This window comes from Zeus faber, assembly GCF_960531495.2.
Source record: "Zeus faber genome assembly, chromosome: 6".
Taxonomy (NCBI): domain Eukaryota; kingdom Metazoa; phylum Chordata; class Actinopteri; order Zeiformes; family Zeidae; genus Zeus; species Zeus faber.
Window position 1 is genome coordinate 16573934 of NC_137201.1, and position 13245 is coordinate 16587178.

The 13245-nt window shown below is 41.7% G+C and overlaps 1 protein-coding gene across 1 annotated transcript; it reads left to right on the top strand.

Annotated features, from left to right (window-relative positions):
* The first annotated feature begins 3565 nt into the window (after positions 1–3565).
* rhcgb (Rh family, C glycoprotein b) lies at positions 3566–12838 on the top strand. Its single transcript, XM_080002083.1, has 11 exons — positions 3566–3677; positions 5485–5677; positions 6249–6399; positions 6517–6664; positions 6749–6915; positions 7458–7595; positions 8012–8148; positions 10702–10826; positions 11038–11111; positions 12018–12085; positions 12758–12838. Exons 2-11 carry the CDS (start codon positions 5505–5507, stop codon positions 12789–12791), a joined length of 1215 nt encoding a protein of 404 aa, XP_079858209.1. The 5' UTR covers positions 3566–3677; positions 5485–5504; the 3' UTR covers positions 12792–12838.
* Positions 12839–13245: the final 407 nt, after the last annotated feature.

Sequence of the window (13245 nt, forward strand, 5' to 3'; positions counted from 1 at the left end):
TCTCACTTTAATACCTTATCCCACAAACACTAACATTATATGGTTATAAACAGTATATTATATATACATCCTTTGTTGCTTTCAGCTTCTCATTCTGACCAAATGCTTTAGGTTTAAACTGTCATTAAGGCTTTTCACAACATCTGTTGTTCCCAAGGACACCTAACATCACAGCAAATATTTAATAACGTCAAATTCATGAGTCAAGCAGAAACGCACCGGTTTATGGTATTGTTAAAATCCATATGCAAATATCATGTTACAGCCCCAGCCAAAAATAAAATTAAACTTAACCCAATGTCAAAAGTGAGCCGCTGTCAGTGTGTCTTAGATGTGAAAAAACCTTCTTTGAGCTCTTATTATGCTGCAGACGCTGTAATGCGCAAACCTTGTTAATGCCCTTTCTCACATGAACAACATTTAAAATTAAACGAAGAACTCCTGTAATAAGTACATCAAATATTCGTATATAAGCCCTGTACTGATGATATACACTTTTTACGACCCGCTGCAAAGGATGTGACTTTGGAATTTGGAATGGCTAAACTTCACAAACCATTTCTGTGCAATCACATGACACTAACGACCTCCAAACCTATGCACCATCAAACAAAACAATGAAATGATCACAGATCTGTTCAGGAAAAAATTGATATGGATTGACGCTTTCACCCTCAATACATGACAGATACAATTCAATGACAGATGTCATTTCAGTCGCCCAATCCCATAGAGCAGTGTTTTTCAACCGCTGTGCCATGAGCGATCGCCAGGTGTGCCTCAAGAAAGTTTCAAATTCTGCTTAAAATACATAAATAATGGACACTCGTGCTTGCAAGATCCCCATTGCAAGGCTGTACTAAGTCATTTCAGTAATCAGTTCCAGCCAGAAAACCTACACTGTGGTCATCAGAATAAGCTCAAGTTTCACACTCAAGTTGGACTCTTTTTTTGGAGATTCTAAATGATGAGTCACTCAGTAAAAGCAGTTGTTACATTTTAATTTAAAAAAAATGTGTTCTGTATGAACGAATCGTTCACAAGTCTTGCATCTCTAACCTTAAGTTGTCATAATAATAAGCACAGATCTAGCTGTTTGTGTTGGTGTGCCGCGATATTTTTTGATTGTAAAAAGTGTTGTGGCAGAAATAAAAGTTTGGGAAACACTGAAAACGAAATTGAAGGATGAGGATATAGTGAAACCTGACCTTAATAAAGTGAAAAAACAACCCCAGGTTTATCCGAACTCTGTGAATTTTAAATCCCACTTCCTCCTTGTAATTAATTTATTTTCATATATATATATATATAATATTCATGCAAGAGGGTCTGCTCATTCAGGATATTTCTCCCTTTCTGTTTATGATATTTATTTTGGGCATAATTCCCAGTACCAACTGCCAGGAGTGGAGTGGAGTGGAATGCATGTTATTTTTCTTCACATGATCATTAAAGTCCCCAAACCTCCTACCTCTTTAACTGGACCACAACCAGCCTCATCACACCCACCAAAGTATTCAAACACAAAAAAAAAATGTAAAAAATGATGAAGGGTTATTATATTGCATTAGTGAGCTGCGCAACATTGACATCAGGTAAATAAACCACGTGCATAATATATCTCCTTAAAATCCGGTCACAATCCGGTTATTGTCAAGCAAGGGAAATCGAACGAGGCTGCGGGATTCACGTCACACATCATGCTACAGAATTAATCCCACGGGAGCGAATTACCCGCCAGAATGACATCACCAAGACCACGATGACAAGCGGAGCAGTAAGGTCAGTGAATCAACGCTTCTAATGAACCGTGTTGTGGCTGAACTTAACAACACTGGAGTGAACAACACAAACACAGAAGTGATCATATGCTCTAGTCTACCACTTAAGCAGCCATATGGATTAGACCAGGATGAACTAATTAATAAACCATGTGTTGTTTCTGCATGTGCGTGTGTGTGTGTGTGTGTGTGTGCATGTGTTGTAGTGGGGTGTGTTGCGTGATAATTAAAGATTCTTCTTCTTCTTCTTGTAGGGGCGTGCTGTGTGGCGATTCAAGATTCTTCTCTTCTTCTTAAAAAAACCCAACGTAAAGCTGCATAAGAATATTCAAATGATCATATATGAAGCACATGAATAGTTTATTTTGTCCTTACATTCCCCTCTTTATTTTTTGATAGTATAAGCCTTCATTATTATGTTTTGGTTTTTTTCATTATTTATTTATTTACTTCAATTAGCTGTCCACCATTGTCTGTTCATTGACAGAAATTCATTTTTTGTTAAGATCGAAGATTTGGATTTAATTAACACCTTTGAAATTATTTTTGTCTATCATTATTATTATCATCATTATTATAACCATTATTATTATTATTATTATTATTATTATTATTATTATTGTTGTTATTATTATTGATAATAATAATAATAATAACAATATTAATATTAATAAGAATAACAATCTTTTCCTGACTGGGAATGGCAGTAAGAAAAAAAATAAATATATATATATATATATTCTGTATGTATAATGTATTGAATTGGATTCTTCCTGTTTACAAAATAAGCACATTGCTAACAGTGTGAAGAGACAACCTGACCTTAAACCTCTCTGTAAATATAACAAGCATCATGTTAGTACTGTAAGTAACCTGTACATATGTACACACGCAACTGGAGGCCTTGTGCAGTCTCCAGCTGTGTACCTTGCTCAACAGGTGCTTTCTAACATGAAAAAATTGTCTTTGTGGAGCAGTTGCCCAATGGAGATGGTGTTTTTCAGTTGGAACCAGGATCTAAAGTGTGTTTCTTCACCATTCTAGTAGCTCATAAAAACTCCACTACATACTTGAAATATGTACATGTGAAAATAATGCGGTTGTAAAGACACATTTGAGAATCAAATAACAGAGCCGCTGATTGAAGACACTGCCCTTGCATATTGAGTTCACCCGGTAGTATTCAAAATCCATCGCTTAACTTCTGCTGCTTTGACTTCAGGGAGGAGGGATCGTTATGGAAGTAACATTAGCCACGGAACAGCAATCAATCTATACTGACCCACAGACTTCAGGGTAAGACCACTCTACAATTATCCACTGTTTATGTGAAGATAATGCCTTTAAGTGTCTTTCCTGATTCAGCTATTGCAGGACAGTACTGAGTGATGCGCATCCGAGGGTATTTAGAAGTGGGTTTAACCAATGCAGACTGAAAAGGAAGTATGTGTGCGCCGTACACCTGCGTACACCCTGCACTACATCACCGATCACCTGTCCAGAGGGAGTGTCCTCGTGCTATTCCCAGCAGAAACACTCTTCTCCTCCGCTGGCCCTTTTTTTTTTTTAAAAGGAGTCCTCTCATGTTTACAGCGCACAGATCAGCCTGGAGGCTTTAGGTGTCTGCCCAGGAGCCCGCTCCCCTCTCTTCCCTCCCTTCACAGCATCTGACCATGGGCTGTGTTCAGAGTTTCAGGGAACTGTGCGACCGTCCCAAAAACACCAATGTTCGCCTCAGCCTCCCGGCCGTGTGCTTCGTGTGGCAGACCGCCATGATCATCCTGTTTGGAGTTTTCATCCGCTACAACGAGGAGTCTGACCCGCACTGGATAGAGCACAGGAAAGCCAAAAACATATCCAGCGACATCGAAAACGACTTCTATTTCAGATATCCAAGTGAGTAACATCACAGGGGCTCGGTGGGGGACTTTGTGTTACTGTTTCACCTTTTGGACACTTTTTCTCAATCATTTTCTAACACCTGCTTCTCTATTTGATATACAGTATAAAAATGATTCATTTTTATTATTATTATTATTATTTTTTATTATTATTATTATTATTATTATTATTATTGAGGTATATTGTTACTTGTCATTATTTCAAGCAGAAATTCCATTTTGCTGACAAGGATCTGAGTCACAGGTGGATTTACCCCTGGGGTCTGACTCCTCTCAACTCCATCCCCATCTCACCTGTATAGTAGCATAATCCAAATCCTAAAATACTAACAATCCTAAATGGGTGATGATTTGCATCTTTGTGTGTAAAAAAAAACCCCAAAAAAAACCCCACGTTTCTTTCTTCGATGTTTTCTGGTGCCATTTCAACAGTAATTTGCTTTTGTCGGCGTGCCGGTGGGTGCGGTTGGCAGGAACATTGTGTCTTGTGGTGTCAATGTCATTTATCAGGATGCCATCTGCAAAATGGCGTTGGGCTGACCGCTGACTGATGTTTTTTGGTGACAGCGTTTGTTTTCTGGGGACGGTTCGGACGTTCCGGAGGCCTCGGCTGTGTCCCCTTATGGAGAGCGGCATTGAACGTTTGAGGGAAAGTGAGCGGGGCGCACTTTCGCAGCTAAATCCCTTTTTGTTTGTGAGGATTAAAAAGTAGTGCGCTGCATTTAGGCCACAATGAAGTGGGGGACAATGGATGTGTTGCATCTTTCTGTGAGCAACCCAATCTACGGCGTTGTAACAGGAGCCTCCTACTGTATGTGCTGCAGTGTCCCTTACTGTTACACTGTTATGATCACTCAAAGCTGCCACCGACACGGCCTCGGCGGTGCGGGCGCTCAGTGAACTAACCACATTGTTCCACGGAAGATTGACAGTTAAGACCCGTGTGTCCTTTTGACACATTGACAAAGATTTACCTTCGGCTTAATTTCCGATACCGTTTTGTGTCGTGGCTTGTCATGCAAGTGTTTTAATCAGTTATGTTTTCCTACGTCGGTTCTGACGATCAGAAAAAGCCGGAGACATTTTTTTCAGGGTTGTTGAAATCTCTTTTCATAGAAGTGAATTTTTATGTTAGGGAATTATTTTTAAATCGCTCTTATAACACCATATAAAGGACATTTTAAACTCATTCATGGAAAATTGTAATCCTGTTCCAATTGAGCGAACTACTCACTGTTGTTCTGAAAAACAAAAAGAGCTTGAGAAGAGCTAGAATGCATCAGTGGTATCAGTGGTACTTTCAGCGAAGGAGCAAGGAAAAGGAGCAAAAAAAAGGTCTTCTTAAAGAAACGTTCCAGAAAATGGCTCTTTTTTTAAGCGCTTTCCTTTTGGATTTTGATCAGATTTACAGTGAGGGGAAGTCATTTCAATTGCTCTGCTAATTGTGTGGCTGTGAAATCTCTTGCGACATGTAGATATGGCCTTCAAAAAAAGCTTGCCCAAGATTCTGTCGTTTGTTTTGATATGACGTTAATCGTTTTAAGATAAACCTCTGCTCTTTTGAGACACATTTGATGTAAACAGAACACCTCTCATTTTTAACCCCAAGGTTTGGAAATGTACACTTCCTTTTTTGTTATCTACGGCCTCAAATACGCCAGACTAGAACAAAACCTGCTTAAAACCTTAAAAGTTATGCTTTCTTTATTCCGTCCATTGGCCGTGCTGACACCTCCTCTCGCTGATTATTTTCCTTCCCCCTTCCTCTCTACCTTCCCTTTTTTTCCCCCGCCTCATCCCAGGTTTCCAGGATGTCCACGTGATGATATTTGTGGGGTTTGGCTTCCTCATGACCTTCCTGAAGCGCTACAGCTTCGGAGCCGTGGGGTTCAACTTCCTCATCGCCGCCTTCGGCCTCCAGTGGGCGCTGCTGATGCAGGGCTGGTTCCACTCGCTGGACTACACCGACGGAAAGATCAAGATCGGCATCGAAAAGTACACGCTTCCGCTGGTTTATCTACCGCCTTCTGGCGTTAACCTGGTTCGATTTTTTCACGACATTTTTCCAGCTGAGGGACAGTTGCGAGGCTCTCTGATCCCAGTTCACCCTCCACTGGGAGCTTTTTTTTTTTTCACATTTCAGTGACGTTTTACATCCACTTGCTATTCTTGCAAACTGTTCCCAATGGACGGGGCACTGGGAGGAAGCAACCGTCTTATCATTTCCAGTTAGACAGGCGTGATGTTACACCAACACCAGCGATGTCTCCTGAGGAAGGATGTAGATCAACACACCCACATCGAAACATGATATTGAACTAGTCTCTAGGCCGTATACACAAAGTAAATCACATGACCAGAAAAGCCTGTCTAAGCATTAAATCCTTTTCTGGTTGTTTGGTTTGGGTGCCATGTGTTTTTACTCGCATCATGAGCATAACGCAAAACAAACCCCTATAGCAGGAGAACCAGGCGGCCGCACAGTGTCACGTATAGATTTCAAGACACGTGAGGTTCTTCAGGTCTTCACATCGTGTTCCTTCGCTTGTTTCCCCCCCCCCCTCAGCCTGATCAACGCAGACTTCTGCGTGGCGGGCTGTCTGATCGCCTACGGGGCCGTGCTGGGGAAGGTCAGCCCCGTGCAGCTCCTGGTTCTCACTCTTTTTGGGGTCACTCTCTTTGCGGTGGAGGAGTACATCATCCTCTCCCTCATACATGTGAGTGTGTAAAGACTACCACAGCGGTTAGGTGACTCTTTCGCCCGCTCACCCCATCAAACACCTCCACTGGGGAGTTAATAGAATCCATTTTAATTTCACTCTCCCTCCCTACAGGCCAGAGATGCCGGAGGTTCCATGGTGATCCACACTTTTGGCGGTTATTATGGGCTTGCCATCTCATGGATGCTGTATCGTCCCAACCTGGATCAGAGCAGCCGCCTCCAGGGTTCTGTCTACCACTCGGACGTATTTGCCATGATCGGTACGTCAACCAATGTATTTAGAAATATGAAGTAATGTCGATGAAGCCCTTTGACCTCAAACCTCCGCCCTCCTGGCGGTGCAGGAACCCTGTTCCTGTGGATGTTCTGGCCCAGTTTCAACTCGGCCATCACGGACCACGGCGACGGGCAGCACAGGGCGGCCATCAACACCTACCTGGCTCTGGCCGCCACCGTGCTCACCACCGTGGCCATCTCCAGTCTGTTCCAGAAGCACGGCAAGCTGGACATGGTACAAAGATACAGTCATCCTTTTAGTTATTTAAAGATAGATCGATAGATAGATAGATAGATCGATAGATAGCAAAGGTAGAAATAACACCCACTACAATATTCAAAATATGCCTTTTGACATCTTAATAGAGGGAGAGAGAGAGAGAGAGAGAGAGAGAGAGAGAGAGAGAGAGTGATAGTGTTTAGCTTTCACTGATCTCTCACCTTGACAGAGCAAAAGTCAAGTGAGAGATCAGGACTCAGGGGTGGCGATCAGGGCAAAATGCAAAGTTTTTGCTGATGTAACGAGAGGAGGGAAGGAGGGAATGATGACCAAACAGTTTATGTTTTGAGTGTTAACAACACAAGTGCATGCGGGTCCGAGACCTGCCTTGTTCATGGGTGAAGGGCGGCCTGTTCTTAAATGCACTTCAATGTTTTTAGCTTTTTAGATTTCATTTTATTTAATTTGATTATTCTTGCTTATGACGCCTTTTATGTGTTTTGCGAAGCGCGTTGACCTGCCTTTTTGTGTGAAATGTGCTTTTTCCTGACTTTCAGGTGCATATCCAGAATTCCACGCTGGCGGGGGGCGTCGCGGTGGGAACGGCAGCAGAGTTCATGCTCATGCCGTACGGCTCTCTGATTGTGGGATTCTGCTGCGGCATCGTGTCCACACTGGGATACATCTATCTCACGGTAATGTACATTTACTAAGGTATTTGGGGAGAATCTGTTGTTTGTTGTTGTTTCAATCATCAGTAGGCCGAATGTCTCCACTATTTTCTTTATGTGATGGGAACTTTTCGGAGGGTTCATTTGGTATAAAAAGCATTTATTTTACAAAGGTTTAACCCTTTTCATTGAAAACCCACATCTGTGTAACCTGATTCCAAAATGTCATATCTCTTCATCTGTTCTGGGGATTTACTCTTACTTACTTTTTCCAAATATACAACTTGACTGTTTTACAGGCTTGTGTGCGGTCCCATTCATGTTTTTGTGCTTTTGATGACTGTCCTTGTAGGCCACCGTACTTTTCCAACTGTTGTGCATTACTTAAGTCCTCATGTGTAATCCCAACTCAAGGTCTGTCCATACCACTGTTTTCTCAGCCGTTCATGGAAAAACACATGAAGATCCAGGACACGTGTGGAATCCACAACCTCCACGCGATGCCAGGAGTCATCGGCGGCATCGTGGGCGCCATCACTGCTGCCGCTGCCAGTGATTCAGTCTATGGGACCGAGGGGTTAGTACTCCATTACAACTCCATTACTACTAAAACATCAACTGGTAGACTGAAGGCACATACAGGTTCACGGAAAGCATGTGATGTAAATGCAGGGTAATTAGGGCTCCAGCCTCGAAGGGGAGAGGTCTCAAGAGAGACCTGGCCGTAATATAATAACAATGAAGGGTACAGACACTTCTCGTCATTATTTTGACTACTATCATTCTTCTTCTTGTTATTATTAGGGGTCCAGTCCCAAAGGGGCTGCACTCACAGACAAGATGAATAAAATGTGCAGTCTAGTGATTGGGCAACAACAAGGTCCTCACAAAGATGCCGGCACGTGCAGGTGTGACCGACATCAGACTTTTATGGATGTCATGGATCCGACGAACCCACAGATAATCGGAATAAGATGTGTAATTGGGGAAGTTCCATCACGGCATCGTTCGAGCATAATCCAGATCAGCGGTTCAGTATAGTGGATGGAGTTGGTGATCAACAATGACTACTCACCATGGACAGACATGTAAATCCTTGCGCAAGTTGACGGACTACACCGATCACGTGATAGCACTGCAGGCTACCAGGCCGTTACGAGTGAACTCCTGCACTCATTAACTATACCGGAGGAGATGGCCAGGACACCAAGCTCTCCATGGATCATTGTCGGCTCCTTCAGGTGGCATTGTCGGCTCCAATCGGCCTGCTCTCCGATTGGACTTTGCGTTGAGTGCAATTTGCCCTTGTTTTCCATCTGATCGCAATTATCCATGTGGCAAAGTTAATAATCTGTGCATCCGTGCGGCAGCGGGAGCCTGCTGCAGGCTCCGTGGAGCGTGCACATTAACACACACAGGCCCCGCGGACATGGGACACACGGGGCCTTTTTTGTTTCGTTTAGGTAGGAAAAAGTAAATATATCTAAAATAATAAAAACACTTTTTATTTGATTTCGCTTCGAGCAACTGGAAATACGGGAAGCACGCGCAGCACAACATAAATGAGTATTGGAGTTCCCATTTACGCATTTATGCCACTGCTCTAAATTTGCCTGTTTTATGAATTGTCAGTCTTAAATACTGTAAATATAGAACTTTAAATAATTGTCACACAGTACTTGTTTAGATTTAAAGTGTTATACATCAGCTTCATTTTATTTTTTATTTTTTTAACCTGTGCTGTCAGCATGCTGGGCATACAACACAGAGTATTTGTATGCCATTGCATCTAGGACCGAATTCGTCTGCAAGTGGAGTTCAAGTTCTCAACATGCAATGCAACTCTTTATTAATTATTTAATCGTCAAGAACTGCTGCAATAACTCTGTCGTGTGGACGACCTGTAGGATGACAAGAGCACAGCTTTTTGTGAAAAAAGAACCGCCACCAAACCCCCTCTTTAGTGAACTATTTTACCATGTTTGGGTCTTTAAACAACTAATCACTACTCCAAGAGGGGGAGAATCCCCACGGGTGAGACAAATAAACATAGAACCAAACAACAGCATGTACATGGAAAAACATAAACATAGAAACAAACATGTCTGTGTGTGTGTGTGTGTGTGTGTGTGTGTGTGTGAAGTGTCCACTGGTGAGTGTACAGGACTTATCATAATTGGTTCTGGTGTATAAGGTCGGTATTATACCGTAGCGCCTCCAGGCAGCGGAAAAGGCCCCGAAGCCGTACATCAGCTTGATAATGAAAATGTGACAGAATGTTTAAAAGCTTTATTATAGCAACAGAACAAAATTCTTTGTAGATAGTGTTTTATCTGATACTTTGCCGAATTTGAATCTTCAGAATCCTGTGAAAAGACTACTCCTCTGGTCACACATTGGCCTGATCGCACTTAGCCTGTGTCAGTCTCTCTCTTACACCCACAAGTACAGTATATGCTCACCACACAGACAATAACAATATCAACAGTCCGGTTTGTGCCACAATTAGTTTTAGTCTTTATCTTAGTTTTAGTAAACTGTACAGGGATGCAAACACATGTATGGTGGAAAAAAGTCTGAAATATACTTATGGTGGTAGCCGAGGGTTTTCCGGGTTCCCATGAACACATGACTTCCGACACACATTACTGTTCTTTCTTGCAAAAACCTACAGTAAGTAGGTACAGTGTAATGGAATTGACGTTCTTATTTAAATGTAATTTATATGTAGCCTCAAGAAAACTGAATTCATGTGAAGAAAGGCCTATTTTGATTCAAATATTTTTACATTTGAGTTGATTTATTTCTAGGTTTATAAAATACATTATTGTTGTCAAGGCGGTTTTATGTTGATTTACAATGTGCAATTAAAGAATTGTGTTCCCCAAAATGGATAAATAATCAGGATAAATGATTGTGGTCACAATATTGACTAAAATAATTGTGATTATCATTTTAGCCATAATCATGCAGCCCTACTTCAGCATGATAACCACCGTTAGTTGTGGTGTAGGAAACCCACCCGCAGCTGCAAACACCGCCTGACCGTAGAATTACTTTGAAACTGAAAACCCATTTGTGATCAAGCCATGTGTTTTTGTATTTTTTGTTTCACCTTCTGTTACGAAAGGCTGATCAACACGTTTGACTTCGAGGGAGATTTCAAAAACATGGTTCCCACGCGCCAGGGAGGTCACCAGGCGGCCGGACTCTGCGTGGCCATCTGCTTCGGCGTTGGAGGAGGCGTCTTGGTTGGTAAGAGCAGCGTCTTCAAAAAAACCAAAACATTGATTTGTCTCCTGATTCCTGAAACATTGATTTCATATCTTCATTTTGATGGAAAATGAGCGTCCGGGCTGTAAACAACGACACTTAGAAGTTAAAACGGTGGTTGTGGGATGGGACGGCTGCGTAGGGCGCGCCCTTGAGCAGACGTTTTTTTCGGATCCGTTTGCGTCGCTCTCAGGTTGCATCCTGAGGCTGCCGATCTGGGGAGACGCCGCTGACGACACCTGCTTTGATGACAACCCCTACTGGGAGGTAAATGAAATAAAACACGATAAACGCAGTAAAATACAATTCAATTCAATTTGGTTCAATAAAAAAAAAATCATTTTAAAGTCCAAATATCATGTCATATCAAGTATTCAGCCCTCCTACTTTCACTACCTACTGTACTGTATGTAGCATACTGTACCCCATACTGTGTCACTGTTCAGGGTTGTTCGTGATGCCGTATTGCTGCGCCGTACTGTTGTATACTGTGCTGTATTATCCCAAACACTACCTCACTTTATTCACATTCACATGCCACTTTAAGTCACATGCCACTTTAATGCACATATCTGTATATACATAGGCATATTCCCTCTATCTATTCCATTTTATTGCAATTTATTTTTATTGTATTTTATTCTATATATTTTTATCTTATTCTATAAGTATTCAACTTACTGTATTACGTTTTAGGAGTCAGTTAGTCGGTCTATTAGAAAGGAATTTTCTACTTTTATTTTTTTTTCCTAGGACATATTGTGTGCTATCACCGGGTGCGTTGCATTACATTTCACTGCATATATGTATGAAATCTTGAATCTTGAATCTTGAATCCTTAAAAAGACGAAATCATTCATAGTAACGCTGACATATTTACTGTAAATACACCTGCATGTGCGTAGGTGGAAATATATTAGTGGAAATAGCCTTCCCTTTTTTTTTGTGGGCTAAAATTTGAGCTTTTATAAAGTATCTTGTCGTGATCTTTCCTGAAACTCTTTATTTTTATTATTTATTTATTAATTATTATTTTTTTTTTAATCAAACAGTTACCACAAACACACCGAGGTTGTGCACGGCATGCTTTGCCCCCGATTTATACATCGATTTCAATGTGTCGTCCCTTTTCGAAACCCGGCGCCTGACTATGCCCCTTCTTTAAAATGACAGCTCCCCGAGGACGAGGAGAGCGTCCCGCCTGTCCTGCAGTACAACAACCACATGATAAACAAAGACCTGTAAGTGGCTCCTCCGACGGCGTCGTCTCGCTTGTTCCGCGTTTCTTGCTGAGGGGTCCACGCCCCGAGTGTTCTCAAGGTGGCAGCAGAGGGCAGCCACGTTGTCCAGCGGAACGCTTGCGTGTTGGGTTCGGCGTGGTCAGGTGTGGGCGGCGGGGACGGGACGGCGCAGCCAGCCGCAGTGTTTACCCCCTTTCCGGCTGTTTGTTGTGAAATAGAGGGGCGGATGGGCAACAGGGTCGAACTTGCAGGGTTTGTTGATAGGGGGGTGTTCCTCACTTTTCCCGTCTGGATTGTCCTTGGAAAATGTGCAGCAGTCGCTAGCCATGCCGGGGGGTATTATGACAAACGATTGTCGGAGACGGGAGTTGAATGATCGGATTGCAAGATGTTTGCGGAAAGACATTGCACTGGAAAAGTAGTGATGCCTCTGGACTCTTTTACTCGCGATGTCGTTTGATATCACCACGTTATTCCCCCAATTCGGAATTTAAAGGAGCCTCTTTGTGATGGGCGAGAAAATCAATTGTAATATTGTTGGGGAGAATGAAAATTAATTTCAGTTTGGAAATATCAAGTGTTTTCTCGGGTTTACCAACACATGATCAGAGCTTGTGTATTCTATTGTTTTCGTTCATGACCTGTTTTTTTGTTGTTGTTTTTTTTTAACAGAGCGGAATCCAATTTCACCGTCGAGCACAATTGATAAAAGCTCTTCCTCCTGATGGATGTTTCTCCTAAACCACATGGCCCCTCACAGGACACAAACATCCCGACATTACAAATACTCCCAATCCACTCAAAGGAGACGGAGCGATGTCAATAACAACTTAAATCCATTTTGGCAAATAGTTTATTCTAGTAAGTTTAATTACTTATAACTTAAATCTAGATTTTCCTTTTGTTCCACGGGAATTCTCTACCTTATTCCAAGATATGTTCTTGAAATAATGTTTTATTATTATTATTATTATTATTATTATTATTATTATTATGATTATTATTAATAATAATCATAATAATAATAATAATGTGTTTTTTTAAGGTTAAACCAGAAAGGGACCGTTAAAGTTGTAATGTTAGTAGATTTTATTTATTCTGAGGGAAAAATTCCTTATTGCATGGCTAGAGTCCTTTATACACTGAAGAAATAACACCCC

What these genes read in the sequence shown, in the direction of transcription:
- rhcgb (XM_080002083.1), top strand. Translation starts at nt 5,505, where the DNA reads ATGATATTTGTGGGGTTTGGCTTCCTCATGACCTTCCTGAAGCGCTAC. An exon ending in AGCACGGCAAGCTGGACATG is followed by an intron (nt 6,916 to 7,457) that starts GTACAAAGATAC and finishes CCTGACTTTCAG; the next exon opens with GTGCATATCCAGAATTCCAC. An exon ending in TCAGTCTATGGGACCGAGGG is followed by an intron (nt 8,149 to 10,701) that starts GTTAGTACTCCA and finishes CTGTTACGAAAG; the next exon opens with GCTGATCAACACGTTTGACT.